A 27,887-nucleotide genomic window follows, 5' to 3' on the forward strand; every position below is an offset into this window, starting at 1 on the left:
GTCCCTCCTCCAGCAGTGCCCCCCAGAATTCTGGCACAGCTCTCCCATACAGCCCACCCCATGGCAGCCCCTGGCACCACTGGAGCTGGAGCCCTGGCCATGTGCCCAGGGAAAATCAGGAAATTAACCATTAATATCTTCCTTTGGGGTTGGGAGAAGCTGCCTGGAGTGGGACTGCCCTCCTGGTCCTGCTGGGATGACTCCACTTATGTTGACACTGACACCTGCAACACAGACATCTCAGCAGCCTCGCGCATCCAGCACCTCATGGTTTCTTTTGCTGACCTGGATGGGACTGGGGCTCAGAGAAGACAGAAGGCAGCTGTGAGATGTGCCTCGGCAACTGGAAAAACCCAGACAGTGCAGAAAAGCTGTATAAGCTGAATTGTGACTGATTTTATCCAAGGGAAGTTCAGCCTCCCTTGTTCTGCCACCTGTGAGGAAGTTTGGTGCAAGATGGAAAGCAGCAAAGAGACTCAGACTGGAACAGCTCCGCAAAATACTGAGCACCAAAGAGACAGGGTTTATTGGTGGCTGCTTAAAGGGCCTCTCTGGTATTGTCGGGGTCCAGGCATAGAAGGAGCAAAACCCTGGGCTGCCACAGAACATATTTTCTGGAGTAAAACCAGTGAAACCTGGATGGGAGGCACTAAGGACGGCACAGGCTCGCAGCGGCACAGGCTCCACAGTGCTTTTTGGCATCGCCAACCTCCCAGCCTGGTCAGTCCACAGCAGAAGCCCCTTTCTTAGGGGTTTGCACACCAGCACAGCTCCACTTCCCGCTTTGGAGCACTGCAGGGTGCAGCGAAGCTCCCCTCTGCCTTCATTTCCATTAGCAGGGAGCCCCGCGGGCTGGCAGGGAGGTGAGGGCAAGGCAGGAGCTGGGCACAGCAGCGAGCCCCAGGGCGAGGTGGCTGGGCAGGAGCACAGCTGAGGAGTGTGCAGGTTGCTGTGTTCTCTCCCTTTGCCTGGCAGAGGGATCCTCTGGGACAGCTTGGTACCGCTGGCAGCCCGTGGGAGGAGTGGGCTGGAGGGAAGCTGTGCCAGCAGAGGTGAGGGAGGCTGCGCTGGGCGAACTGGTGCCTGCAGATGGAAGCTTTGGGAATTGCATTTTGAGCAGCTGGGCAGATCTTTCTTGTATTATAACAGCTCCTACTCATTGAGCACGTGAACGAATGAAGCAGGGAAGACACCTCGCCTGTGGGGCTGTCCTTCAATCCACCCTTTCTGTGGGGAAAGAGGAAGGAAAAGGAGTGGTGAGTGTTGAACAGGGGAGTGAAGAACTGGCCCCATTACAGTGGCCTTTGGTTGTTGAGAGATGTAGAGCAGGAGATGACAATGAGTGTGACAGTCATGAGACAGAGCCAAAGAATGGATGGAGAAGGGATGATGTGCATGCTGGTGCCAGTAAGCACGCACAGGCTCACTCACCCACCAGTTGCTGTCCTCCTCGCCAGATACCACAATGATCTCGCCTGTGCGGAAAGTCAGTTCATCTTCCTGGTCAGCATCACAGTCATAGAGAGCACGGACCCTGCGCAGCAGCAGCCTGTTCTGCAAGCAGGAGAGAGCATCGTCAGGCCTTCCCAGTTTTGTCAGATGCAAACTAAAATAATTCTTTTGTCTGGATCCCAAAGCCCCTGTCAAAGATGTGAGGAGCCAGGATGAGAGACTGGGAGGCTTCCTGTGGAGAGGTAGCAGATCACCTGCTGGGAGTTTGGGTGGGACAGAGATCCAGAAGACACCTCCTTCTGCTGGAGCATCCTTCCAGAGCCACCAGCTCCTCTGCTCTAGGACTGTGGTTGCCCTGTCTGGGGTCCCAGGTTTCTCAGGGCAGCTCTGTGTGAGGAGTCAGCGGTGCCACTCAGCACAACCCCTGGACCAGTGAGGTCTCCAAATGAAGGAGCTCTGGCTCTACACAGCGTTCCTGGGGAGAGGGGCGCCCCTGGAGCACAGAGAAGCAGCACCAGTGTGGACACTGCACCCCTGTCTGTGCCCAAAACTATTCCCTCACCTGCCAATAACCCATAATCATAAATCAGACTTCCCTCAAAAGAGAGTGGAGCCTTATGGGAGTTCTGGTAGCACTCCCAGCACCTGCCAGGGAGATCTCAGTGCCAGGAAGTCACAGCAGAAGTGCTGGGAGGATAAGTTGGTCAACTCCAGCTCAGTTCAAACCCGAACGCAGTAAATATGGGCAGATGCAGGAGCTGAGTTGATCCTGACCACTGGCCACCTACCGAGCTGTTCCTCCAAGGAAGAAGATGTGGGACATCCCGGACATGACCAGAACATGGATCTGGCTGCTGAACAGATCGGTGTGGGCCAGGCTGTCCCACTCTGCTGAGGCCAGGCATGCAGAGGAGGTCCATGGCTTTCAGGGCACCTATGACACAATCAGACTGCTCATCTCCTCCCACCTTTTAGCAGAGGTGAATAACAACAACCATCACTGTCAGCCAGCGTGGAGCAGCGTGGTCCCCCACGGTGCAGTGTGGGCAATGAGCAGCCCATCCATCTGGGAGCTGGGATGGGGAGGGACTGGGGATGCAAACAAATCCACTGTGTGAAAGATGGGAACAGGATCATTCCCTTCTCCAGATTCAGCATCTCCAACAGCCCAGCAAACTCCAGAATAACCCTGCCCTGGAGGCACAGGTGTCCGTCAGCCAGTGGAGAGTCCTTGGCTGTGGGCTCGCCATGCAGTGCTGCAGCTGCCACAGACCTCAGCCGCTTGCCCAAGCAAGGGGCCGCACACGCCTGAGCCACAAACAAGGCTGGGCCAGACAAAGCTATGGCCAGCCTGACCTAACGTGGGCACTGAACTGCAGATGTCCAGCATGTCCTTCGCTCCAGCATGGTCTGGCTCCTTGCGCCTCCTGAGCCTGTTTCGTTCTTTACCTGAGGCCAGGCTGGTCGGGATGGGCTTCTCAGGGCTGAGCGGTACCCAAGATGCTGGACCTGAGGATGTGCGCTTGTGTTTGATGCTCAGGGACAGAGGTGGGTTCCTCCTGCTTCTTGTGTCCTCAGCAAAGACAGACAAGCTGGTAAGGAAGGGTGGATGTGTCCCCTGGGCATCTAAATGGAGAGCAAGAACTGATCAGACCCTGGCTCAGGCTGCCCAGAGCATTTGGGCTGGGAGGGGATGGCACATCCTAACGGTGCCAGCACAGGGCTTCCAGGGGTGAGCACATGCTGCACTACTCTTCAAAGCAGGGATGGATGCTAGGACAGACCAGCCAGCACAAGCCAGCCTTGGTCCCTCAAGGAGCAGAGGACAAGAGGGTGCCCATGGGCACTAGGCAATCCCTCACACTCTGTTTGGACTCAGCTCCCTCCTGGACCACCCTCTGCCAACAGAGCCAGGCTGCAGCCCCAGCTCAACTTGCCAGCCCCTTCAGGGCCCTGCTGCAGGCTCTCACCTGGCATTGCCCGCTGGGGCAGAAGTGGAGGAGCATAGGAGGGGGGTGGTGGCACGTCCAGGCTGCGGAGGTGAGCGGCTGACAGATCTGGCCACCCACCCCGGGCCACTGTCCCTGCTGCCTCCAGCCTGGAGCCAGCGGCAGGGTGGTGGCAGCTGCTCTGGGGATGGGCAGAGCCCCTCTTCACAGCACCCAGCTGGGAAAGGGATATTTGTGGGTTAGAGAGGGCGGGTACGGCTGGGCAGGTACAAGGGCACCCACTCCAGCACAGTGGGAGCAGGGACAGTGGCGGCACACATGGCCCCAAGTCGGGGCTTACCAGGACCTCACCTTCTCATCCAGGTCTTCATCACTTTCATACATGTTGTCTTGGCCCAGCCACCATTCATACTCCACATGGACATTGGGGTTGAACTGGTTGTTCTGCGCCTGCAGCAGCTGGGGCACAGAGGAGCATCCTGAGGACCCACCAGCCCTGTCCTGCTCTACCGGTCCCACAGGGAGCTGGTGGTCCCATCTCCAGCCACCTGCCCATCAGGACAATGCCTGCAAGCTGCAGGCAGGGCTTCCCAGCAGCAAAAGTCTCCAAACACACAAATGAGGATCATAGAATCATAGAATAACCAGGTTGGAAGAGACCCACCGGATCATCGAGTCCAACCATTCCTATCAAACACTAAACCATGTCCCTCAGCACCTCGTCCACCCGTGCCTTAAACACCTCCAGGGAAGGTGACTCAACCCCCTCCCTGGGCAGCCTGTTCCAGTTCCCAGTGACCCTTTCTGTGAAGAATTTTTTCCTAATGTCCAGCCTAAACCTCCCCTGGCGGAGCTTAAGGCTGTGGCAGAAGCAAGGCTTGGACTTGCTGAGGAGATGCACTCCTGCCATGTAGCCTCAGTACAGTTCCAGAACCCACTGCCCTGACACGGTGTAACCCCTGCCTGGCCTGTCCCAAAACACCTTGCCCTGAGGGACCCCACGCCAGCAGGGCCAGCACCCGCGGGACCCTCTGCACCCTCCCCTGTATCCCTCACCGTCACTGGAGGAGCTGAGGGGCATGGGTGGCCCTGCAGGATGTGATCACGTAGATGTGGATCCCCTGACACCCTCTGCCCTTGCAATGAGTCCCAACATGGGGAGGGTGATGAGACACAGTGTCTTACCAGCTCTTCACACAGGGGATGTCTCATCTTCCTGGCAACATCCAGGGCCGTCTCTCCTGCTTTGTTGGCTGTGGGGGGAAATGGCAGCCTTGAACACCATGAGCCCACCCTGTGGTTCGGCAAAGTGAAGAGCAGTGCTGCTTGTGGGCCACCTGGGGGCAAATAAACCTAAGAGAAGGGGCAGCCTAAAGACAGACTAAAGCAAAGGCACAGGCCGTTAAGGCATTGGCGAGGGAAAGATGAAGATGAGGCCAGAAGCTGAGACACCCACATAAGGAGAGAAAGGAGCACAAGGAAATCCTGATGACTCCCAGAGATGGAAAAGGGTAGCAGAACAGAAGAACTCGGTCACTGCCAGAGCCTAAAGGCTACAAAACCAGAGACCCCACAGCTGGCACCCTTTCTTCACGGTGTTACCACAGGGAGCTTGGCACAGACCCAGTCTGTGTGTCCTGATGCCTGGTGGACACAGAGACTGCCTGGACACCGAGGTCCCAGTGCAAGCAAGCACGGATGTGAGTGCAAATGAGAACCAGCAACAACCGTTCTACTTCCATTTCATGTTATACTGAAACCTTTGCGGTTCCTGGGAGGCCTGAAGGTGGGGCCTCTGATGGTGTTGCTGGAGCTCTGCCACATTAATTATTGCTGCAAAACCCCTCTATGCAGAGCTGCAGCCCAAATCTGTCTGGGGAGCAGTGGGCTGGGTATGCTCTGGGGAAGGCGAGAGCGGGAGAAGGGAAGAGATCAGCACCCTGAGGGACTGCAGAGCAACCCCAGCCCAGCACCAGGGTCTGCACTGTGGACTCGAGATGCTTGAGGTAGCAGTGGTCAGTAAGGATCGATCAGGCGCGGCCGTGCCCGGCCTGGCTGAGGCAATAAGGAATGTGGCTACCAAATCACTGTGTGACTGGAGGGCATGCACCCAGCTCCTGCCATCCCGCTGCAGTCCCTGTGCCCTCTGAAGGGCTGCTACCGCGCTGCCTGGAGCAGAAATGAGAGTGTTGCAGGGCATCACAGGAGGCAAGGCCCAACACACGTACCAGCTCAGCTGATATGTGATCGAGGAAACACTGGTGCCCTCTCATTTCACCCAGAATCCTAGCTCACTTCAGTGTTGTGAAGGCAGCCCTCCCCCACGCTCCCCAGCATTGCAGTACTGGCTTTGAAAATCACTTAAGCGCCTGTTTTGGCCCCTGATGTGCATGTGCTTTGTGAGGAAGAGCAGCTCAGCTGGTCTTTGCCTTGCTGGGTTCTGCCAGCTCGTTGAGGCCACCCCAGCACCATCCCACCACAAAGCACGCCTGTAGCTACCCAGGTGAGAGTGGAACAAGTGAAATGGGACAGAGGCATGAGCTCCCTGGGGCCAGGAGCACCCTGAGCAAGCTGGTTCCTTGACAGGGAGCAGGGGAGCAACCCCTGCTCCGAGCTGGAGAGCAAAGCCACCCCTTCTGTCCCAGGCTGCTGAGAGATGGAACCAGTGAGATGTGGTCACCCCACTCTGCAGAGAGCCACATGCATCTCAAACTGGTTTGTCAATGTAGTAGAGCCTGGAGAGTCAACCAAGAGCAGCGTCAGAGCAGGGCAACTCACTGGACACACGAAGAGCCCAGAGTTGAGTCCGTCATCAACCCACCTCCCCCCAGCCATGGAAAAGCACTGCCGAGCACTCAAGCAAGGCTAAGGAGACCTGAGGAGACACCCTGTGTGTGCGCAGGACAGGGGGTTCCACAGCCACTCACTGATGGCGATGTTGGCTTTGGCCTTCAGCAGCAGTTTGACACCTTCAGGTCTGTTGTGAGAGCAGCAGTAGTGAAGTGGCGTGTTCCCCTCTGCTGTCTGCTTTGCCAGGCTCCCACTGCAGCAGAGGGTGGATAAAGTCAGCATCCCTGGGAATAACCACCAGCCCCAGCAACCACTGCCTTGTGCTGGCACATGAGTCCTTCTTCCCACCTCGCCCGAAGAGGAGGTGGTCACCACACTCTCACCTTTCAACCCAGAGGAGACAAGAGGACCCGAGGCCCCAAGCCCAGCCCAAGGCATATTTGCTGGGAGGCAAATCTTTTGGATAAGATCATCAGCCACACACCATTCACTAGCACAGTTCAGCCATGAAAAGCTGTCATAAGCTTACCTGTTCTGGACAAGAAAATCAACAATATGCAAAGAGGTTCTATCAGACAACAGCACAGCCATGTGGAGAAGGGTCTCCCCAGGCTCCTGTAACCAAGAAAAACACAGCAAGGATGGGACAGTCTCTGCCCACACCACTGCAGACAGAAACATTGTTCTCTAGGGACTGTCCTTACACACTTAAAATCCGTCAGAGATGAACAGGTTTGATTGGCACCTCAGAGTCGCAGCCACCGAGGTTGGTGAGAAACCAGTTAACATATGAAAAGCCATGGCTCTTGGCTTCATGAGGAAGAATCACAAAATGCCCTGAGTTGGAAGAGACCCACAAGGATCATCGAGTCCAACTCCTGCCCCGACACAGCACAACCTCAACATCCACACCACGTGTCTGAGGGTGCTGGCCAAACACAACTTGACTATTATGAGGCTTCGCTCTGTGACTGCTTCCCTGGGAAGCTGTTCCAGTGCTCCAGCACCCACTGGGGGGAAGAGCTTTTTCCTAATGTCCAACCTAACCCTCTGTTGCTTCATCTTCCTGCCAAGCCCTCACATCCAGAGAGAAGAGCTCAGTGCCTGTTCCTCCTCCTCCCCATATGAGGAAGCTGTAGAGCGCAATGAGGTCTCCCCTCAATCTCCCCTTCTCCAGGCTGAACAGACCAAGGGACTTCAGCAGCTCCTCATACAGCTTCCCTTCTAAACCCTGCAGCAACTCCATGCCTTCCTCTGGATGGTCTCCAGGAGCTTTAGATGCTTTTTATCCTGTGGCGCCCAGAGCTGCACACAGTTTTCATATTTAGAAACTGAGGCACCCAAGGGTGACTGTTCTCCCCAGGCCAGTGGCTAAACTTTGCTGAGTCCATGATCTCACAAGAGCCCTGGTTTGTGCCACCTCCCTGTGGAAATGCTCCTTGGATCCACCACGGTGTGGCCAGCAGGAGCAGGGAAGGGATCAATCCCCCGTGCTTAGTGCTGGTGAGGCCACACCTTGAATCCTGGGTTCAGTTTTGGGTCCCTCACTCCAAGAAGGACATTGAGGGGCTGGAGTGCATCCAGAGAAGGGGAGAGGAGCTGGGGAAGGGGCTGGAGCACAGGGTTTTTTGGATCAGCTGAGGGACTTTTTATTCTGGAGGACAGGAGGTGAAGGGAGACCTCATCTGAAAGGAGGTTGTGGTGAGGTGGGTGCTGGTCTCTGTGTGCAAGGAACACGGAATAGGACAAGAGGAAATGGCCTCAAGCTGAGCCAGGGAAGGTTTAGATTGGATATTAGAAAAAATTCTTTACCGAAAGAGTGGTGAAGTATTGGAACTGGTTGCCAAGGGCAGTGATGGAGTCTCCATCCCTGGAGGGGTTAAAAAACTGTGCAGCCATGGCACTTGGGTACATGGTTGAGCAGGCACGGTGAAGTTGGGCTGATGGTTGGACTGGATAAGCTTAGAGGACTTTTCCAACTTCAATGATTCTGCAATTCTATGATTCTCATTTGCGGGTTTGTCCCATCTCATACTGACGGTGTTTGCTCACAGCAGCATTTTGTTCCTCTGCTGTTACTCTGAAGGACAGCTACCAGCATCCTTGCCAGCAAAGAGGGTGACACCATTGGGTGCCTTCAGTCTGAGCGTTAGGGCTGCCTTCTCCTCAGTTACAGCACGCTGTGGTTTTGCAAGAAAAAATGCTGCCCTGATTTTTCAGCCTTCAGTGAGACTGGGATGTCTTGAGACAATCCACACAGAAGATTACCAGTAGATCTCAGTTACAAACTGGCATTTGGAAAGCCTTGGCCTCGTGGCTGTGATTCCCAACCTCCCACACACAACAGGAGGAGGGCAGTGGGGCTGCAGCCAGAAAACCTCCCTCTGCTGAAATGTTCCTCAAATCTGCCTGGTGCTCCCAGCTCACTGAAAACACCAATTTAATCAGAAACCTCTGGCCCCTCCCAAGCCTCATGGATAGGCTGGAGAGGTGACAGCAAAACTGTTTGTCACACAGATCCACAGGACGGGTGGCCATACCTGTAGAGGTGCCAGCACAGTCTCGCTCAAATCCACATTCTCTGCATATGCTTGGAGCAAAGAAAATATGTCCTTGGCCTTGACAGCTTCTGGGAGGCTGGAGCACCAAGCAGCCGAGCTCCTTTTGGTGTATTTCTTCTCAACATACTTGGAAATGATGAAAGTTTTCCGAAAAGCCCTGGCAAACACCAGCCAAATGAAAATTAGGGGCCACCAAGTGAGCATCTTGGGTCCGCCCCCTCCTCTCCCACTGCCCCAGCCACCTTCCCTCTCTCCTTCAGACCTGCCAGACAGTTTAGCACCACTCTGTCCCATTCCCCAGCTCCTCTACAGCAACACTCACAACTCTTACGAAACACTGTGGTTTTCTCAAAGCTTCCTCTCTGCAGTTAAACAACAAAATGAGGGTTTGACTTTCATGCACTTAAAGTGCAAGTGCTGCCTTCCCACCGTGGGAAACCAGAACCAGCTCCCCATCTCTCCTTCCAGCAGGGATCCAACCTCCTTCAATCCACCACCCCATAGTATTGAGCTGGGAGGGATGGGGAAGGGTCAGTGCTTCTGCCCCTCTCCCAGGCATTTATTGCTTTCCAGAACCCCCTCCATCACTTCTGCCCTGACTCCTCCACTCTTCCCACATGGGAGAACTCAGGGCTGTGCTGGGGGTTTATGTGGTGGTTTCCTGGTGATGTTTTCTGCTCCCTTCTCCATTCCCTTCCTTTCCAGCCCTGACCCATCCTTTGCTTTTTCACCCCTCTGCCCTCACAGCTCAGTACTGGGCTCAGCCCTGGACTGTGAAAATGAAGGGAAGGAGCAGAAATCTCAAGGACTAAGAAGCAGTGGTGTGAACTGGCCGAGAGTATTCACAAGTCACGAATAGCTTCCAGGCAAGGACCAGCTGAGTAAACTGGGTCTCTCACTCTGGAGAGTTCAAGAACAGTCAAAGTGGTGACCAGCCAGAGGATCTGGGGTGGCCACAGGCACCCTGGGGGTGAAGGAGTGCTCCAAACAGAAAAGGCCATTGATGAAGGGTTGAATTCTTAATTTCACACAGTTTCAGTTTCCGCAGCATCCAAGCAGAATCTGGCAACCTTGACCATGCTCTTCCAGGTGTACTTTCCTGCTCTCCCAGTTCTCTTCTGCTCTTTCTCTTACCTCTCCTTATCCACCCATTCACTGCAGGGTAGGTCTGTGCTGTCTAAAAGTGCCCTGGTCAGGACTTAAACACCTGCAGTGGAACCTGATCATGCCTGGTCTACCAGCTCTCTAGTCTCTTGAAAGTCCCCTTGGCCCCTGACAACATGCTCTCAACTCTAAGTTTCCCCAAGAGCTGCACACCAGGTTGATGCCATTAAACCCTGAAGAAAAACCTCAGCTATTGCCGGTACCAGCTGTGCCACCCCAGCTCTGCCCTATCCTCTGTAGAGCCCAGAGACTGAGGTGCTCTGGGGTGAAAAATGGGAGTTCCTCCATCCTCAGTAGGTCCTTGCTCAATACCTGTCTTGATCCCACCAGCCCTGGGCCCCAGCCATTAAACACAGTGAATTGCTCTGCTCTGCACAAGTCTCTGTCCCCCGTCCTCCGCTCTCCCATCCTGCCCTGCTGATGTGCAGCCAGAGCATCCTACCTGGCAGCCCTGCTTATTTCTCTTATTGCCTTTCCCTTTCCAGCACCAATTCCTCAGTCCCTGTCCTGGCCTCAAGGCCAATCCTTCAGCTGTCCTGCTGGCTCTTTTTCACTCTTCTTCTCTCCATTAGTAAACCTTTCCTGCTGGACTTTCAAAGAGAACTTATGGTCTGGGGAGGAGATGGGGCAGTGCTGTGTGTCTGGCCACTGCAGGGAACACACAGGACCACAGAGCACGTGCCCATGGGTGAGGGGCACAAAAATCAGCTCTTGCAAAAGCAACTCACATGTTGCTGTGAACTGTGGGCTTCACGGAAAAGCTGGGGAGATTCGCTTCCATGATGTCATTGAAGCCAGAGTTGCCGATATTCCTCGCCAGCTGCAAAACAGCCAAGGTGGAGGTGACATGGGACATGCGGCAGCTTTACATGTGTGGCAGCAGGAGATGGAACTCCAGGTAGAGATCCTGACCAGGTATCAAGGAGAAGTCAAGGGGTGCCAGGATGTGTGTTCTATGGCTGGAGACTCTGCCCTGACTCCTGATGCTGAAGTTGCCCAACTCCAGCAGCACAACCAGCCCCAGAGCCAGCCCCTGGGCTCAGATCTGGGCAAGAAATGATCCCTGCCAACCTCTCCCATCCCCTGCCCTGATGCCCACCAGCTGCCAGCAGCTCCCATCACAGCCCCACCAAATACATGAGCACCTGGAGTATCAGGGCCCTAAAACAGCCCCAGACAAGGTCTCCAGCCCCCTACCTGCCCCACACTCTGTTCAGCTTAAGTTCAAGCTTGACCCTGCCCCACAGCTCCCCTGTGCCAGGTTACGCAGACGGGTAAAGGAGACCGAGGGAGACGGGCGACCCAGCAACAGTGAAAAGAATCTCCCCTCTCCTCCTTGAAGATGACCACTCCTGCCACAAATAACCACTAAAACCAGGGAATTACAGGTAGGTGTGGGTCAGTTTACCAGCTGAAATACCCATGAAACTAACTTAGTTTCAGGAAGGCCACAGGAGAAGCAGAGGGAGGCTTGAGGACAGAGCCCACCGGCAGCATCCTACCAGCAGTTCTGAGGTTGCCAGCTTGTCCAGAGACAGCGACTGGATGCGGGAGAGATGCACACCCATCTCTCTGTGAATCCCGGAGCACTCGATGCAAATCAGGATGCCCAAGTTCACGGATAGCCAAGTGGGATCTGTAGAGACAAGACCACCAGCCCCATGCACATCTCCTGTCTGTCCTCCCCACCATAACTCCAGGGCACAACTCCACAGCAGGACAGAGGGGAAGGGCAAGAACCCAGATGCTTGTGGGTCTTCAGGAACTGGATGCTGTGGAAGACAAGGCAGAGCTCTGCCTTTCTGGGTGAGGAAGGGTGGTGGCCCCACGGCCACGAGCTGGCTCTCACCTGGGGCCAAGCAGTCACAGCACTCCCTGTTCCCGGGCATGGCTCTGACCTCCTCAATGATGGCCTGGGTCAGCTCCTCCTGGCTGTGCTGCCCCTCGCCCTGCGCCTTGCTGAAGGCCACATTCAGTGCCTCCTCCTTGCTGTTGCTGAGGACGGACACCCAGCTGCATGGGCAGAAAGCGGCTTAGGAGTGAGGCAGCTTGTGTGGCTGCGATTGGGCTGTGGGGTAAGGTCAGCGTGGCTCATTCCCCCACTGCAGGGAGACCCCACTCTGCCCCAGCCCACACTGCAGCCCCCACGCACAAAGGTTCTGCACGAGACTCCAGGAGCAAAGTGGGTGCCAGGAGCCTCCATCCATGGGGCCTACAGGAAAGCTGAACAGGGGCTCTTGGTCAGGGAGTGCAGGGATAGGACGAGGGGGAATGGTTTTGAGCTGAAAGAGGGGAGATTGAGAGGAGATTTTAGGAAGAAATGTTTTGCTGTGAGGATGGGGACTCCCTGGCCCAGGTTGCCCAGAGCAGTGGTGGCTGCCCCATCCCTGGAGCTGTTCCAGGCCAGGCTGGATGGGGCTTGGAGCAACCGGATCCAGTGGGAGGCACCCATGGCAGGGGGTGGAACTGGGTGGGATTTAAGGTCCCTTCGACCCCAAACATTTTTATGCCACCCCCCTGGACTGACTGGGACACAGTCAGGGTGGGAGCTGCATCACCCACGGGCGCACTGCTCAAACAGCCAAAGAGCTGGCTGCACCAGCAGCCAGGAGAGCACTTTTTGGCCCACCTCAAGGCACTGGCAATACTTACGCCACACAGTCCTGCTCGTCCTCTGCCAGGAAGCGGTATGTGCGGTTGTCTGAAAGACACAGAGACGGTCTCCTCTAGGCAGCCCACTCATCCATCCTTCCTGCCAAACTCATGACAGGATCCCCCTTCCAATCTAAAGCCATTCCCCCTCATCCTATCACTACATGCCCTTGTAAAAAGCCTCCCCGCACAATTTCTCCAGAGTAATTCTCCCAGGCTGGGTCAAAGCTACAGGGCTTCTCCTCATCCTTGACTGCACTGGCTTCTGAGTCCAAAGCACTTCCACCTCTCGGGGCTGTTACCAGAGGAACCACAGGGCAGGCACCAGCACTCACAGGAAACCACATCAAAGGATTTCTTGTCATCCGTGTTCGGCTTCACCTGGCAGGTCAGTAAATTCAGCTTGGCTGGTGGGCGGTTGGGCTATAAGCAGAATGAGGAAACATCAAGGGGTTGTGGTCCAGTGGAGACAAGAACCACCTGGCTGTGGAGGGACAGATTTACCCTGTGCCCAGCACTTTGTATTTGGCTCTGCTCTCGAGAGCAACACAAGAAATAGTAACACAGACCTTTACTTTCCCAACAGCCTCCCCATGCCCAAGTTCCTGTTGTCCAGAGCAGTGGTAGCTGCCCCATCCCTGGAGGTGTTCCGGGCCAGGTTGGATGCAATGTTGAGCAACCTGATCCAGTGGGAGATGTCCCTGCCCATGACAGGGCGTGGAACAGGATGGGCTTTGAGGTCCCTTCCAACCCAACCGTTCTATGTTTCTATGTTCTTCCATGCACAAATGCATGTGAGATCTCCTGTGTTTGTCTCGCACTCTCTTGACTTGCAGGCATGTAAGCCTCAACAGAAAGCCTTCTACGCCAGGGCATGCCAGCAGGGCAAGCCACAGGCACAAGGGCTGTGACAAGTCCCAGAAAGCCACCAGCAGGCCAGGCCATGGCAGGCTCTGCCTACCCTGCAGGGGTGGGCAGCAGCCCCCAGGCAGGAGCAGAGTAGAAGGAGTGGTTCTTACCATGCTGTGAGAGATGGTCAAGTAGCCATTGCTGATGGTGCATTTCCTCTTCTGCCAGACTTTTCTCAACCTGGAAATGAGCAGAGGTGAGCCTAGAGCACGCACATGCTGGGCAGCAGAAGTGCAACGCAGCACAGTGCTGGCAAATGCAAGTGCCATTCGAGGCACAGCCCAGGGATGCAGCTCTCATCAGACAGGCAGGCAGGGGGTGGCACGGATGGAGTCTGTCACTCTTGGTCTGTTCTGGGCTGAAAAGAACCCATTACACAGCTCAAGATATACTTGGACAGACATGCAGCACAGCTGCTGTGGAGGTAATAGAGGTGCAGAGTATCAGTTGGGGCAGCAGGACCTGCTAGCAGACCACGGAGCCCTTTGCAGAAGCCCTCAGCAAACATCCAGGACTGTCAGATTCAACCTCCTCCCAGGCTCGTTCTCCTGTGCCTTCCATTGGGGGCAGATCATAACACAGCGGAAAGGTGGAAGAGATATACCCAAAAGGGGCAAAAGACTGAACTTCAGTGTGCAGTGAAGGATACTTCTGAGCCTCATGACATTATTTTCAGTCTAGCTTCAGGTGTTTCTAGGCCATTTCACAGTGTGCAAGTCTCCCAGCACAGGACCCCTATAATTCCCACCAAGGATCATCCACACACTGGTGGGAGACGATTCTCTTTCCAGAAACAGTGGCATGCTTTGCAGGAGCTCAGTGTTTGGGCTCCTGGGAGAGGCACACAGGATGGCTGTTGGCTCTCCCTCTCTCTGGCCCATGATGTCATCTCCAAGGCAGCACTGACCCATGCTCTGTCTAATTCACTCTGTGTTTCTGCTCCCTCCCCTCATTTTCACAGTCCAGGGTTGAGCCCAGTACTGGGCTATGAGGGCAGAGGGGTGCAAAAGGCAAAGAACAGGTCTGGGATGGGGTGGAAGGATAAGGGAGAAGAGAGCAGAAAACATCATCAGGACCATGTGGGAAGGGCAGAGGGATCAGGGCAGAAGTGGTGGAGGGGGTTCTGGAAAGCAACGAGTGCCTGGGAGAGGGGCAGAAGCACTGACCCTTCCCCATCCCTCCCAGCTGGTGGATTGAGGGCAGTGGGATCCCCGCTGGAAGGAGCAAGGGGGAGCTGTTTCTGGTTTCCCATGGTGGGTTCAGGGGTCCTTGCCCCAGTGCTCACAGGACAGGAGAGGACATTTGGCAGCTTCACAGGAGAGGAATGCTCTTGGAGCGAAAAGATGGACACATGCTGCCTGGAGCTCTGTGTTGAAAGCTGTTGAAATCTGCAACAGAGCTGAGCACGCTTTCATGCATGCTTGTCCTGTTTGTCTGCCTTGTGGCCACCCCAAGCAGAGGAGCTCAGTCTAAGTGAGTCCCACTCTGGCCCCAGGACACCAAAACACAATTGAAAGGTGCATGCTGGATCCCAGCTTACCCCTCGCTTTTCTTGAAGAGAGTCCCTGTCTTCTCCGTGCCATACTGCTTATTCCCCTGCAGCTGGTGCATGTTGTACCCTGTCTGCTTGTTCCCAGCCACCTGGCAGAAGGGAAGAAACAGCAGCAAGGCACTACCCCACCTGTACACAGGCAAACAGGGGCATGTCCTCGCGGGACTGTCAGGGACCCTGTGCTCCATAGCTCACCAGGAACCCCATAAGCACTACATGTGCAGCTGCTATGCCCTCCACAGGCTCTACCCCTCAGCCCCTTGTGAGAAGGATCAGACTTTACCTCTTTTTGTTCCAGCTGTAACGCTGTTTTCAGCTGATCCCGAAGGGAGCAAAGCTGCTTCTTCTCCTCATCCTGCCTGAGCTTCATCTGAAAGTGCCAGAGCACAGCAAGCAGCTCACATGGCAGCAGGAGGCTCCTGCCCCAGCTGTGGCATCTCAATCCTTCTTGCAGGGGCAGCAGAGGTGCCCCCACACTGCCCTCTGCCCTCCCCATGTCCGTGTGGGATGCACTGAGCCCCATTCCTATGGTGGGAGCTGTTTGCAGCTCTCCACAGTATGAAAACAACCTACAGCGTGAAGGTCACCGTGGTGGTTGTTTTCTTTTTTCCCTCTTGGTAGTGTCAGTAATTAAATTAATTAAAAGGTCTCCAAGCCATCAAAACCTTGATGGATCTTGGCATAGAAATGTGGCCCTGATGAAACGGACTCTGGGGCTGTGTCTCTGTGAGGGTTCTAAATGATGCTGCTTGCCGTGTGCTTACTGCTCTGGGGTGGCACCTCCCCTCTATTTGTTTTTTTATTTACATAATTAATTTTAATGTGAATTCTTACAAATTATGGGACAAGCAGGGTAACAGGCATACAGCAGATTAATTCAGACAAAGCAGCACATGCCCAGAGGAGACCCACACAACAGGACCAGGGCAGGTGAGTACATGATGCTGACACGATATCTGGGTGAGGATCGTATTCCAAGTCTCTGCAAATCTGGATGTTCAAGGAAGTTTGGAGAAGGATGAGCAAGTCCAGGCAAACTGGAATGGAGGTCTAGAAATGCTGGGAAGCTGACACAACCCTTCTCGTGTGGTTGGAGGCTGTCATATGGCCTGGGACCTGAGTGCTCAGACTGCCTCTGAAAGTGCTGGCACTTGAAAAAGCTCCTTTCTGTCTCTGGGCTGTGTATGACTGACAGAGCCCACAGCCAAAAGCTGAAGTTCACAAGGCTTACACAACCCACAAAACAAATCCCTGAGGAAATGGATTGAGTTGGCAGCAATGGGCATGGAAAGCTGAGAGCACAAATGAGAAATCTGGCAATCTGAAGAGCAGTCAGGGCTTTGGTAGATGAATACATTGGTGCCTCCTTGGTGCTCATGCTTATGCATGTTCTTCCTGTCCTGGGTGACAGCACCGTTATTCTCCCACTCCCTGTGACGGCTGCATTTCAGCCCTCCATGGGTCACTGCACATCCAAGGGCCACGAAACAGTGATTAATAGATGTGGGCAGCTGCAAAGCCCTCAGCTCTGCTTCTGCAGAGGAAGAGGAGACACTGGGGAAGGCATTCCTGTGCTCTAGCCTGCTCCTGCTCATCGCACTGAGCTACAGGTGAATACTCACGCTCTGCAGCTCTGGGATGAGCTTCTCTGTAAACTTCTTCAGTTTTCCAGTTGTGTTTAAACATTCCTGGAAAAAACTGAGAGAAGGGGCTACCATAAGGGTATGTCCAGAAATCCCACTCTTAGCGCTGGCTGTGAAGCCTGCAGAGCCCAGGCTGCCCCGAGATCCTGCTTTCGAGCCCATCGTGCCTTCAGCAGGCAGAGCTTCTGCTTCATGGTTGAACTAAAATCTTTCTTAGGAAATGTATTTTAGAAAGATTTGGAGGTGGTTTAATTCTGGGAGAGCACTCAACACCGTCTGGTTTGCATCCCACGTCTCTCCTTTCCACTGGCTTATGAAAGTGTCAGAAAGGAAAGACACCCCACTGAGATTCCTGCCTCCACTGGCTCCAGCAGAAGAGGACTTTCCACAAGTTACAGAACAGGCCAAGCAGGACCCCAGCTCCTGCAAACTAACCTACTCCCTTACCCCCAGTGCTTCTACAGAGAAAGGGCAGGCAGGCAGGTGATCAATCACGCTTACTTGAACTGCGAGCTGCAGTGCTTGATGTGGTTTTGCAGGAGGTCAATCCCTTTCTTGGTTTTGATGTCATTCACTTTGATCAGATACTGAAGGGAAAAGAATGCAGGTACTGAGTCTGTAGCTTAGAGAGAAACATCTTTCATGCACCTTTAGATGGCCCCCCTCCCAGCAGGTGATGGCCCATCCTTAGCAGTCAGGGCCCACTGGGAGCAGCTCACGTGGCTTTTTTGCAGTGAGGAGATGGTGGTAAGCAGGGCCCAGTGCTTTGGTCTGGCCAGTGGAGTGGTGATCCACAGTGGGGACACGGACCCTGGGCTTGTGGGGCTTTACTTACGCAGGGCAAACACCCAGTTAATGCACCCTCAAAGATTCACCTTTCATGGTGGCTTCACTGAAGAACGACCAGCTTTCCTATAGACCTTTAAACCTCATAGGGCCACCAAGTTGGTAAAGGGTTTACAGGGGAAGTCATATAAAGAGTGGCTGAAGTCACTTGGTCTGTTCAGCCTGGAGAAGAGGAGACCTCATTGTGGTTTGCAGCTTCCTCACAAGGGGAGGAGGAGGAGCAGGCGCTGAGCTCTTCTCTCCGGAAACCATGGACAGGACCCAAGGGAATGGCAAGAAGATGCCCCAGGGCAGGGTTAGGCTGGACATTAGGAAGAGGTTCTTCGCACAGAGGGTGGTGGCTCTAGAACAGCAGTCATGACACCAAGCCAGACAATATTCCAGAAGCATTCAGACAATGCCCTTAGACCCACGGTGTGAATGTCGGGGTTGTCCTGTGCAGGGATAGAGTTGGACTCGGTGATCCTTGTGAGTGCCTTCCAACTCAGAACACTGTATGATTCTACAATTCTATGATTCTAATGGGCAAAGGCCCACCAGACTTGATCCATGAACAGCACCACCTCCACCTGACCCTAGCAAATCTGCTTGCCTATATTCTACATGAAGTTAGCACCTCAGTCGGCCTCAAGGACCTTCAGAAGTGAGCTTAAGGCTCAGATTTCCAGCTTAAACTTATCTGCCTCCTCACCGACCCCATCCTCCACCATAACAATCTCACCCATGAAAACCAACACTACCCCTTTCAGTTGGTGGACTGACAATGCCTGGAGAAGAGAAAGTTACAGGGAGACCATAGAGAAGCCTCCTAGTACTGAAAGGGGCTCCAGGAAAGCTGGGGACAGACTTTTTAGCAAGGTCTGTTGTGACAGGACAAGGAGGAATCATTTTAAACTAATGGAGGGGAGATTTAGATTGACTATAAGGAAGAAATATTTTACAGTGAGGATGGTGAAATACTGGTACAGGTTGCTCAGGGTAGTAGTAGAGGCTCCGTCCCTGGAAACACTCAAGGCCAGGTTGGATGGGGCTCCGAGTAACCTGATTGAGTTAAAGATATCCCTGCTCCTGCAAGGAGGTTAACCAGAAGACCTGCAAAGATCCCTTCCAACACAAACATTCTATGATCCTATTGTGAAACACTGTGTTGTGCTGGGAAACGCACTGTCTCTGGACTGTTCCTGCACCACCAATCAGCTCTCTTGACATTGCAACTACTATAAAAACAGCAGCCTACAAACAACCATGTCCAGGAGACCCACAAGCCAACATAGTAAATCACCTTCCAAAATAAATGTTCAACACAGCCATCCTTCCCTGTATTTATTCCAAGGGGATCATTCAAAACACCCTCAACCCATCAAGATAAACATTTCCTAGAAAACCCCCTCTCAGGAACCCACATGCCACATGATGATTCATGTCAGCACAGAACGGAACCTCCATCAGGTCCTGTTCAAGGGTGATACAGCTCCGTGGCACAAGGGCTTCTGATATTTGCAGTATAACAACAGCTTCAGTCTGGAAACAGTCTGGAAACAGGTTTCCAGAGCATGGTTACAAAGAGCTGAATATCTTGAATAAAACTGGCGTCTTCCAATCTTCTCCTCACACTGTTGCTTGTGATGTCTGGCAATGGGAGCAGGAGATCCTGTTTTCAGAGGAGCTGGTCTGAGTTTATCCCAACAAGCATGGGAAGGATCTGAGAGGGAGCAGGGACCTTGGTGCCAGCAGCACCCATCTTGGGCATCTGGAAAGAAGTTTGGATCCAAAGCCTTCGTAGCATTTTTCCTGAGTTGTTTTCTCCTCTGCCAAGTTAACATAGGCTCAAGCTTTGGCTAAATTGGATCAGCCCCTGCCCCAGTGTGGCGGGAGCCCACTACGACCCAGGCCGCTCTCCAGCTGAGAAAATACACCCCATTACCTGCTGAGGTCCCTGGGGACCTGCTGCCCACCTTGATGATGCTTGTCAGGGCCAAGCAGAGGGAGCTGCTGGCTGCTGCTGGGGCCTGGAGCAGAGCCTGGGGAACTTGAGCAACCCAAGAAGGCAGAAAGGGACCTGCAATACCCTGGGCGCAAGAATCGTTCACCAACTAGGGACAGAAGATGACCTTGAATGATAAATCAGTGTGGATTCAGACAAAAAAGGTGCTTTGAAACCATCCCAGGTCAGACGGCAAGTGAAAAACACCAGCATTAGAGCCACTGCTGGTGTCTGCCCACTGCAGGTGGGGCTCTGCCAGGGCTCTGGCACAACTGCTGTGCACCATTGGAAGGGAAATTCATCCCTTGGATGCTGAGTCAGTGACTAGAACACCATTACGTACGGCTCAGGGTGGCCCCTGTCCTTACCTCACACATGCTCAGCTGGAAGATCCTGCGCTCCTTCTCCATCTCCTCAGCGATCTCCCCGCAGCTCACCTCACTCCGTACCATGCCGTGCTGCTTCGTCAGCTCACGTTTCTCCTTCTCGATCTTGGCGCTCAAGGAAAGAGGACAGATGCGTTAAGTGCTCTGTTCAGCTGCTCACTGGTGAAGTTCAGGCCTCAGGGTGAGGGAACGTGAAGACTTACAGTTTGCTTTCATAGTCTTTGCAGGCCTTCTCAAAGGGCTTCTTGAATTCCTAGGAAGAGCCAAAGGCACTGTTTAATGAGTATAACCGGGACAGAGTCTTCCTCATCCTCAGTATGCTGCTTTCCACTGGGTCAGAGAATCACAGAATCATGGAATCATTAAGGTTGGAAAAGATCTCTCAGCACACCCAGTCCAATCATCAGCACAAACCCCCCGTGCCTAGTAAACCATGTCCTGAATTGTCACATCTATGTGCTTATTGAACTGCTCCCTGGACAGAGATTCCAACATTGCTGTGGGCAGCTGGTTCCAATGTTTCACCACTCAGTAAAGAAATGTTTCCTACTATCCAATCTAAACCTCTCCTGGCACAACTTGAGGCAATCTATGCAAGGTCACACCAGCATAAAGGCCCCTGCAGACCCAGGACGTGGCTGTCCAGGGGAGTGTCCCTCCCCGGGAAGGTTCTCGGCTCTCCTCAGTGCACGGCAGACAAGGGTGCTCACCAGTGCAGGGTCATTCAGGGGCACATGCTTGCACACACGCGAATACGTGCATCACGTTTACATACATCACACTGGCATGTACACAGCAGCACCCAGCCACAGCCCCTCTCTCAGACCCCCAACTCTAACGGCAGAGGAACTGTTCAGACATGCATAAGCCAGAACGTACCAACCAGGTTCTCACTTTCTGAAGCAAGAATGAGATGTTTCTCCTCAGAGAAACAACAGAAACCCACCCAAACCTGGCAATAACAATACAATCTTGTTCTTCCCCATGTATTAATTTAATTCTTGCAGCTAAAAAGCCATTATTTGTTTCTCATTTAACATTGCATTACTTTCTGCATGCACAGTTTCTCTTGGTTGTTACCATCTTGGCATGTTCATTTGCATTTGTCCACTAAATGCATTTGCACAGATCACCCACGTTCTGCCCTGTTGTCACCACTCACGGCTCTGCAAACATCTGTGTTGAAGACAGACAGACTAAATCAAGCTGAAGGGGACTCCAGGAGGTCTGTAGTCCAACCTCCCGCTCAAGGCGGGGACAGTACTGAATCCAGACCAGGCTTTGTGCAAGCAGATATTGAAAAACCCCAAGGATGGAGATCCCGTAGCCCCTCTGGGTCCTGTGTCAATGCCCTTCTGTCCCATGAGGAGAAATTTCTTTATTTCTGGCAAGGCAGGACCTTGTCAGGTCAGATCTTGCCTCTATCTCCATTCTAATGAAAATGTCAAACTGATTCAGGTCAGCCTCTGATTCTTGTTGGATCCCTTCATCTGACTCATGATTCCTTGCGGGCAGCTGGTTTTCTTGGTTCTCAGTGTCCTTGACATCATCCTTAATGAGGCAAATAGTGAATTTTTTCTTTTGTATTTTGTATTTTATCAGTGTAGCGTAAGTTCCACAATTTTCTCTCTCCTTCCACTTTCATGCTCCTATAGAAGCTGTATACAGCACAAGCTTCCAAATGGACGCCTAAATGCTCATGATTTGTTTCAGTATTTGGCAATTTGGAATTTCCAGTTTGGAAGTCTCAAATTCTGCCACTGTTCCTGTCTCATTTTCTGCAGTCTTGTCCAAAATGTTCCTTCCTCTTGCCCAGGGGTTCAGCTGTTTGTTCCAGGATCCCTAGCCCAACTCTGATACAGACCAGCCCCAGAACCTCCACCAAGCATTTGAGGAACCTGCAGAGCTGGGAGAAAAACCTGGGAGAAACTCTTGAGTGCAACCATACAGGATTGAAAAGGTAAAATTACAGAGTTCGGGTCATTTGGACACAGGGATTTTTTAGAGTATCAGGAGGTCTGGTGGACAACAGCAATGACCTATACCAAGAATCTCCTTCTGACCAGTGTGCCCAGCAAGCACGAGTCCTCAGGTGTCTCATCATAGTGCTGAGCACATTAACACCAAGCTCATTAAATCTTAACAGTGTGTGTACCAGATGATAAACAATTGCTTTAATGTTTCAGGGTGTACAACCCCTGTTCACAGAGTCTCTGTACCCAAAACCAACCAGTGAGGAAAATGGCCAGGTCACAACTGCCAGCTGTCCCACCACATTAGATGCAGGCTATGATCAGCAATCCTTTAACAGTGACCTCACTACAGCACGGCCACTGGGATCAGCCCAGCCTCCTCATCCCCAACACCCACAGGCACCCAGCACCCCTGTGCAGGCAGAGGCACTTGGGGCAATCACAGGTACTCAGTGGTAGGAGCGTGTGTGAAAACTTCTCAAGGCCCATGATGACCTTCCCATTGGGTAAGAAAAAAACAAAAAATAAATACAAATTTGATGCATTTCCTAAAATCCACACTGATGAGCACTGTGAAGCTCCCTGATATCTGTCTCTACAGAGCTGAAGATTGAGTAGTTCATAGAATCATTAGGTTGGAAAAGACCTTTGAGATCATCCCTTCCAACTGTACCTGCCCACTACTAAACCATATCCCTAAGCAGTCACTGGGGCACATGCTGCCCTGCAGCCCCCGAGAAGCGCCTGCAGCTGGCAGGTACAGACTCACAGAGTCACATTAACACGTGTGCTCACACACATAAACACAAGTGTCACAGTGGGTCTGTGACACGGGGACCTCCCTGGGAGGTTGTGGGGGAGCTCGTGCCCTGATGACCAAGAGGATATTGACATTTGATTCACAACACCCTGATTTTTCCCAGCATAGCAAATGCCACGGGACTCCTCTGGATTCAGCCAGGTGCCTGCAATCCAGCAGAGGCCCCAGTTAAGGGGCAGCACTGGCTTGACCTGTGGCGTGAGGTGCCGGCCTCAGGAGGGAGAGGGATCCAGCACCCAGGAGGTGCAGGCAGGCCTGTCCTTCCAACACGTATCCCTGCTGGAGGGCAAGTCTTGAGCCAAGGATGGACCCCACAGCTGGGACAACCTGTGTCCAGTCACACGTTCACCAGACCCAGCCTCGTGCAGCCCCTGCTTACCCCTTTGAGCTCTTTCATGTCACCCTTTATTAGTGACTCCAGGGAAAAGTTAATGTTGTGGTACAAACTCTGCAGCTGGAAAGGAAAAGGAAAGATCACAGTGCTAGCACTGCCCCCCTGCACCACTCCCTGTGCAGAGAAAGCAGAGCTGCTCATCAGCCTGCGGAGGAACCGCTCTGGGAAATCGTCAGCTGAAAGCCTCCATCCTTGGAAATTACCACACTGCTAGAAGCCACAGCCAGCCTCACCCAATGGAAAAAGCCCAGCTGCAAGCAGCGTGGTGGGCAGGAGACCTCCAGAGGCTTCATCTGAGGAGCCACAGAGTTCTGCATAGCCAGCTCCAGCCATGCAGTCCCCACCACCGGCTCTGCAACCAAATGCCATGGCCTCCTGGCCCGGGGATGAGCTTGGACCTCTGGGCTGTGGCCCAGAGCCCACCTCTCCTCCTGGGGACCCCCACCAGCATCCCCTTGCAAGCCAGGGTCCCCACTCTGATGTATGTGCAGGGGACAGTGCTGCCTACCAGGCTTCTGACAGCGGCCAGCAGCTCCTGGGAGACGGCAGCAAAGGTGCTGAAGGCACTGGCCAGCTGCTCCTCACCCTCCAGAAGGTAGTTGGCTGAGAACTTCTCCTGGGCAGCGATGTGGGTTTCGAGGTGGCCAATGAGGTCTAGGGGAACATGGATAGTCTCTAGTACAGTGCAGGATGAACACCCAACCCCTGCCTCCCTCCTGGGAGTCACCATGCTTGATTCCGCTCAAGGACCTGAGACAGGTCCTGTTGCCTCCTGCTGCCATCACCACCACCACCCAGCCATAGAGACCCCAAGACCTGCAGCAAGGCGTCCCCTCATCCATCCATCCATCACTGTCTCCTTGTTCCCGAGTTTCCATTCTGCCCTGACCTTGTCCACAGCTGTGCTCCGCCTTGACTGCTTTCTTCATCTTCTGCAGCACAGCTCGGTCAGCATCCAAGGCCTAGAAATGCAGAGGAGATTGTCACTGACCACAGCCAGACACGCATTTCCATAACCCACAGGGCTTACCACAAGCCTCAGCATCCACGAGCCAGACTGTCCTGCCAGCAGACAGGTGATGACCTACGGTAGCAGTCAATGCAGAGCTTGGATACCTGTAAGCCTTCCTGATGTTCTGCTGGAAGTAATGGTCAAACATTAAGAGAAAACTGGAAAAGTTATTAGGAAAAGGGCCACAAAGCACTGAGAGAAAAAGTGGATTTAAGTGGAGAGAGGCTCATAGTTGCAGATTATATTTCCATCACAGTCAGTATCATTCCTGAGCTGAGAGGAGGAGGCGTTGGTAGCTGAAGGGTAATGTTTGGAGGCATCTAAGCTCTCTGCCTATGAGAGATTGGATTACAGGTGCTATTTCATAATAACTGCTTGGAAGAGCTCTCATGCAAACTTTTGATAGAAGAAAGATTATTGTCCAGACCAGACCAGTTTGGCTGTGCTTTGCCTAGTTGGGCTTTGAAACTCTCCAAGGGTAGAGGTTACCTCTTGCAGGGTTGCACCATCCTCTGCAGAAGAAACTTTTCCAAATGCCTGGCCTGAGGGTTAATTTCCTGAGCCACAAAGCAGATATTACTGATATCTGATGCTGCCCAAAAATTCTTGATACCATTGTCTATAAGTGCCCTCAGAAGAGTCATGGGCTGCTCTCAGGAAGCCCTCTTCACCCAGCTAAGTCAGCCGAGCTCTGCTTCTCCACTACCACTCACTGACCCTCTCTAGTTCCTCCTTGTCACTTCTGACTGGGGACAGTGTTTCAGGTGTGACCCATTCACCAGACTGAAGTGAGCCCCAACAGCTCCCACATTGGGCTCACCTGGCAGGGAGGGACAGGACTTTGCTCTGAGTATTTTCCTGACAGTGCCAGGGCTCGAAGACAGGGCACAGGCTTTTAAGATCCATAAAAACTGATTTGTGAGAGCAAACACTTTTACGGTGCTTTGGAAATGCAAAGAACAGCTCTGGTTGGATTTGCATGCTCCTGCTAAGGCTCTTTAACAGCTGAGTGGATGGATGGGTACTCAGGGAAGAGCTACCACTGCTGGCCTTGTCCTCTGTTGGGGACTGCATCAGCCAAGCCACACAGCTGAACCCCTGTAGCAGCGTATCTCTTCCAGATCTGTTTTCATCCCTGTTTGTGATTTCCAGAGCACTGGGATCACAGCACATTTCTCCCTTCTCACTGGTTTTCAGGACTACAGAAGAACTCAAATTGCAAGCAACTGTCAGTGCACATCATCCAATCATCTGCATAGACATGACATTGATACTCCCAAGACAAGCTTGTGTGAGCCTACACCTCGTGTGGGACTCCGTACTGTCCAGAAAGTCAACCAAGCTGCATGTAAAGAGGACAGAGACCAAGTACTCACTTCACTTTTCGGCCACATGCAACAGTAATTCATTAAGTCACAGCTAAAATATTGCAACTAATTTCTTTTCACATTTCAGTTCCAGTTTCAGTTCCCAGCTACCAGCTCTTGCTTGCCCTTCTCCAGCACGAGAATCTTCCTCCCAGTGAAAGCACACAGAGGTGGCAGCTGAGCAACTGCACGGGTCCGAAGGAATTCTGTGTCAGGCAGGAGCTGCTCAGCCTGCCCTGGCTGCATGGTGAGACCACATAGGACTCAGGGAGACAGAAAGAGAGAGCCCAGGGGTGATGGAGGCAGAGAGGATGTTCTTCTAGGACAGGCAACTCCTGCTGACACCAACACCCAAACAACAGCAACTGGAGATACTCCACAACACTGGGATCTGCCACCTGCCCAGTCCAGTCCTGATCAGCACCCAAAGATGAAATCATCTCCCCGTGTCCCTGGGCTTCACGGCTATTGCCAGGCTGGCACGGCTCACGCCACCACGCAGACTGTGCTGGGGGCTGCTGCCGCGCAGGAACATGTCCTGAGTTTGCTGTCCACTCCAAAATGCAAGTCCCAGGCCAGCAGCTCTGCAGACATGAGCAAGCTCAGCAGTGCTCCCCTCTGACCACAGCTTCCTGAGGCAGCAGCTCTGTTTTAAAGGACTGAAGTTCTAGCTCAGGGTGCAAGTGATGGAGTAACAGTTGAAAATGAAGCAACACAAGGAAATTGCCCCATGCCCAGAGGCTGCTCAGCAAGTCCTGACCTTCAGAGGCCCGAGTAGAAAAAAGCCTCAGCGAACACCACTGACCAAACGAACTACAGGAGCACAGCTCCCCACCTGACCAAAGCCTGCAGGCACTGGAGAGACTTCAGGGCAGCGCAGCAGCCCCAGCCCTGGTAGAGTCCTGGGCACCATCCCCTTGTCTGCTGGAATCACAAAGTAACGAGAGAGGTGGTGGTGGTGGTGCAGTTTGGTTGCTCCCAGCACATTTACCAGACCTACCCGGAGGAGGTACCTGTTGTCTCAGAGCCCTCTGGACCACCATAAGCAGAGCCCCACCAGAGTAGCTACATCTCATGGATATTTTCCGCAGGGAGGGGTAGGACCCTGATTTCCTGAGGAACAGCCCAGCACGACGGTTACACTATACTGGCCATAGTTCTCAGCTAAGTCTCAAGACGGATGGTTGAATGCTTTCAATGGGAAACCTAGACCATTCACTGACCTAATTTTGTGGAATTCATGGTCTGCTCAGGGCATTGAGCTCTGCTGCTCGCTCTCTCCCTCCTCTGCCAGCAGCGTGCAGCAGCCCTTTCCCCTCCCTCACTGTGCCTGCTTATGGGGATCTTCTGCTTTTGCCACTGGTCAGGAAACAAAGGCATTTAGCCCAAATTGGTTTTATGTCAGATCACAGAATCATAGACTCATGGAATGGTTTGGGCTGGAAGGGACCTCAAAGCCCATCCAGTCCCACCCCCTGCCCTAAGCAGGGACACCTCCCACTGGATCAGGGGCTCCAAGCCCCATCCAGCCTGGCCTGGAACCCCTCCAGGGATGGGGCAGCCACCCCTGCTCTGGGCAGCCTGGGCCAGGGCCTCCCCACCCTCACAGCAAACATTTCTTCTTAAGATCTCATCTCAGTCTCCCCTCTTGCAGCAAGGGAGCTCCCCGGTAGCTCCATGGATTTTTGGAACCACTCGTGCATTAGCTCTGGACAAGTGAGGAAACCATCCCGCCTCTCCCAAGAACGCCCTTTACATCTTTATTTAGCTTTTAATTTGATGTGTGTCTAGACAAAGGGTTCTGCCCTCTCTTTAGCATGTGGTGTGATCCTGATACGGGGTGTAGCCTTCTCGCACAAACCTCTCCCCTTCGCTCTCGTCCCCACCAGCTGACGCCTGTCACTCAGCCACCATGACCTGTCACAAGCCTTCACCAAATCTGTGCTTTGAGTGTTTTGCAAATACCCAAAGGCATTTATTTGTCACTCTTGGCGACAAATGCTGTGTCGATCCCTGAACTAGGGTGCAGATCCTGATCTGGTTAAAGCTGTCCCTGCTCCTGCAGAGTGGCTGGACTGGTTGACCTGTGTTGGTCCCTTCCAACCCAAACCATTCTGTGATTCTATGATCCTACAGGACCACGATGCAGATGCCCCCCCAGCCCTCGGGGTGCATCCCCACAGACACCTGCCCCCACTCACCTCCTCCAGGCTGTTGGCCGTGGCTTTGCAGCGGCCCATGTGGCTGGCAAAGGCAGAGGTGGTGGGTGAGCTGAGGTCCTCCTGCACCTGCCGCACGAAGTCACACACTGCGATGAGGGCTGCCATGGTGCTGCGCAAACGGGTGTCAGGAAGGGGAACTGGAGCCGCGGTTGGGCTGGGGCTGGGCAGGGGGCTGGGGTCACGCTGCTACCAGCAGGGAGGGCAGGAAAGA

The 27,887-nt window shown here is 53.4% G+C and overlaps 1 protein-coding gene across 4 annotated transcripts; it reads right to left on the reverse strand.

Moving 5' to 3' along the window:
- On the reverse strand, positions 1 to 27,790 carry LOC138728399 (arf-GAP with SH3 domain, ANK repeat and PH domain-containing protein 1-like). Of its 4 annotated transcripts, none has more exons than XM_069871737.1 (26): positions 27,656 to 27,790; positions 23,965 to 24,037; positions 23,584 to 23,729; positions 23,061 to 23,135; positions 20,092 to 20,141; positions 19,871 to 20,000; positions 17,174 to 17,259; positions 16,652 to 16,727; positions 15,313 to 15,399; positions 15,018 to 15,118; positions 13,588 to 13,657; positions 12,904 to 12,991; positions 12,569 to 12,617; positions 11,766 to 11,929; positions 11,419 to 11,552; positions 10,645 to 10,736; positions 8,732 to 8,909; positions 6,721 to 6,806; positions 6,329 to 6,444; positions 4,587 to 4,654; positions 3,753 to 3,860; positions 3,423 to 3,618; positions 2,902 to 3,078; positions 2,241 to 2,386; positions 1,432 to 1,554; positions 1 to 1,227 (listed from the first exon to the last, which is right to left on the reverse strand). In XM_069871737.1, exons 1-26 carry the CDS (start codon positions 27,779 to 27,781, stop codon positions 1,153 to 1,155), a joined length of 2,820 nt encoding a protein of 939 aa, XP_069727838.1. In that variant the 5' UTR covers positions 27,782 to 27,790; the 3' UTR covers positions 1 to 1,152. The 4 variants fall into 4 exon arrangements, 2 of the variants coding, with proteins under 2 accessions (XP_069727838.1, XP_069727839.1); XR_011338700.1 differs by having other exon boundaries at positions 1,133 to 1,227; positions 1,432 to 1,549; XR_011338701.1 differs by having other exon boundaries at positions 1,192 to 1,227; positions 1,436 to 1,549.
- Positions 27,791 to 27,887: the final 97 nt, after the last annotated feature.

This window comes from Phaenicophaeus curvirostris, chromosome 18 (genome assembly GCF_032191515.1).
Source record: "Phaenicophaeus curvirostris isolate KB17595 chromosome 18, BPBGC_Pcur_1.0, whole genome shotgun sequence".
Lineage (NCBI taxonomy): Eukaryota > Metazoa > Chordata > Aves > Cuculiformes > Cuculidae > Phaenicophaeus > Phaenicophaeus curvirostris.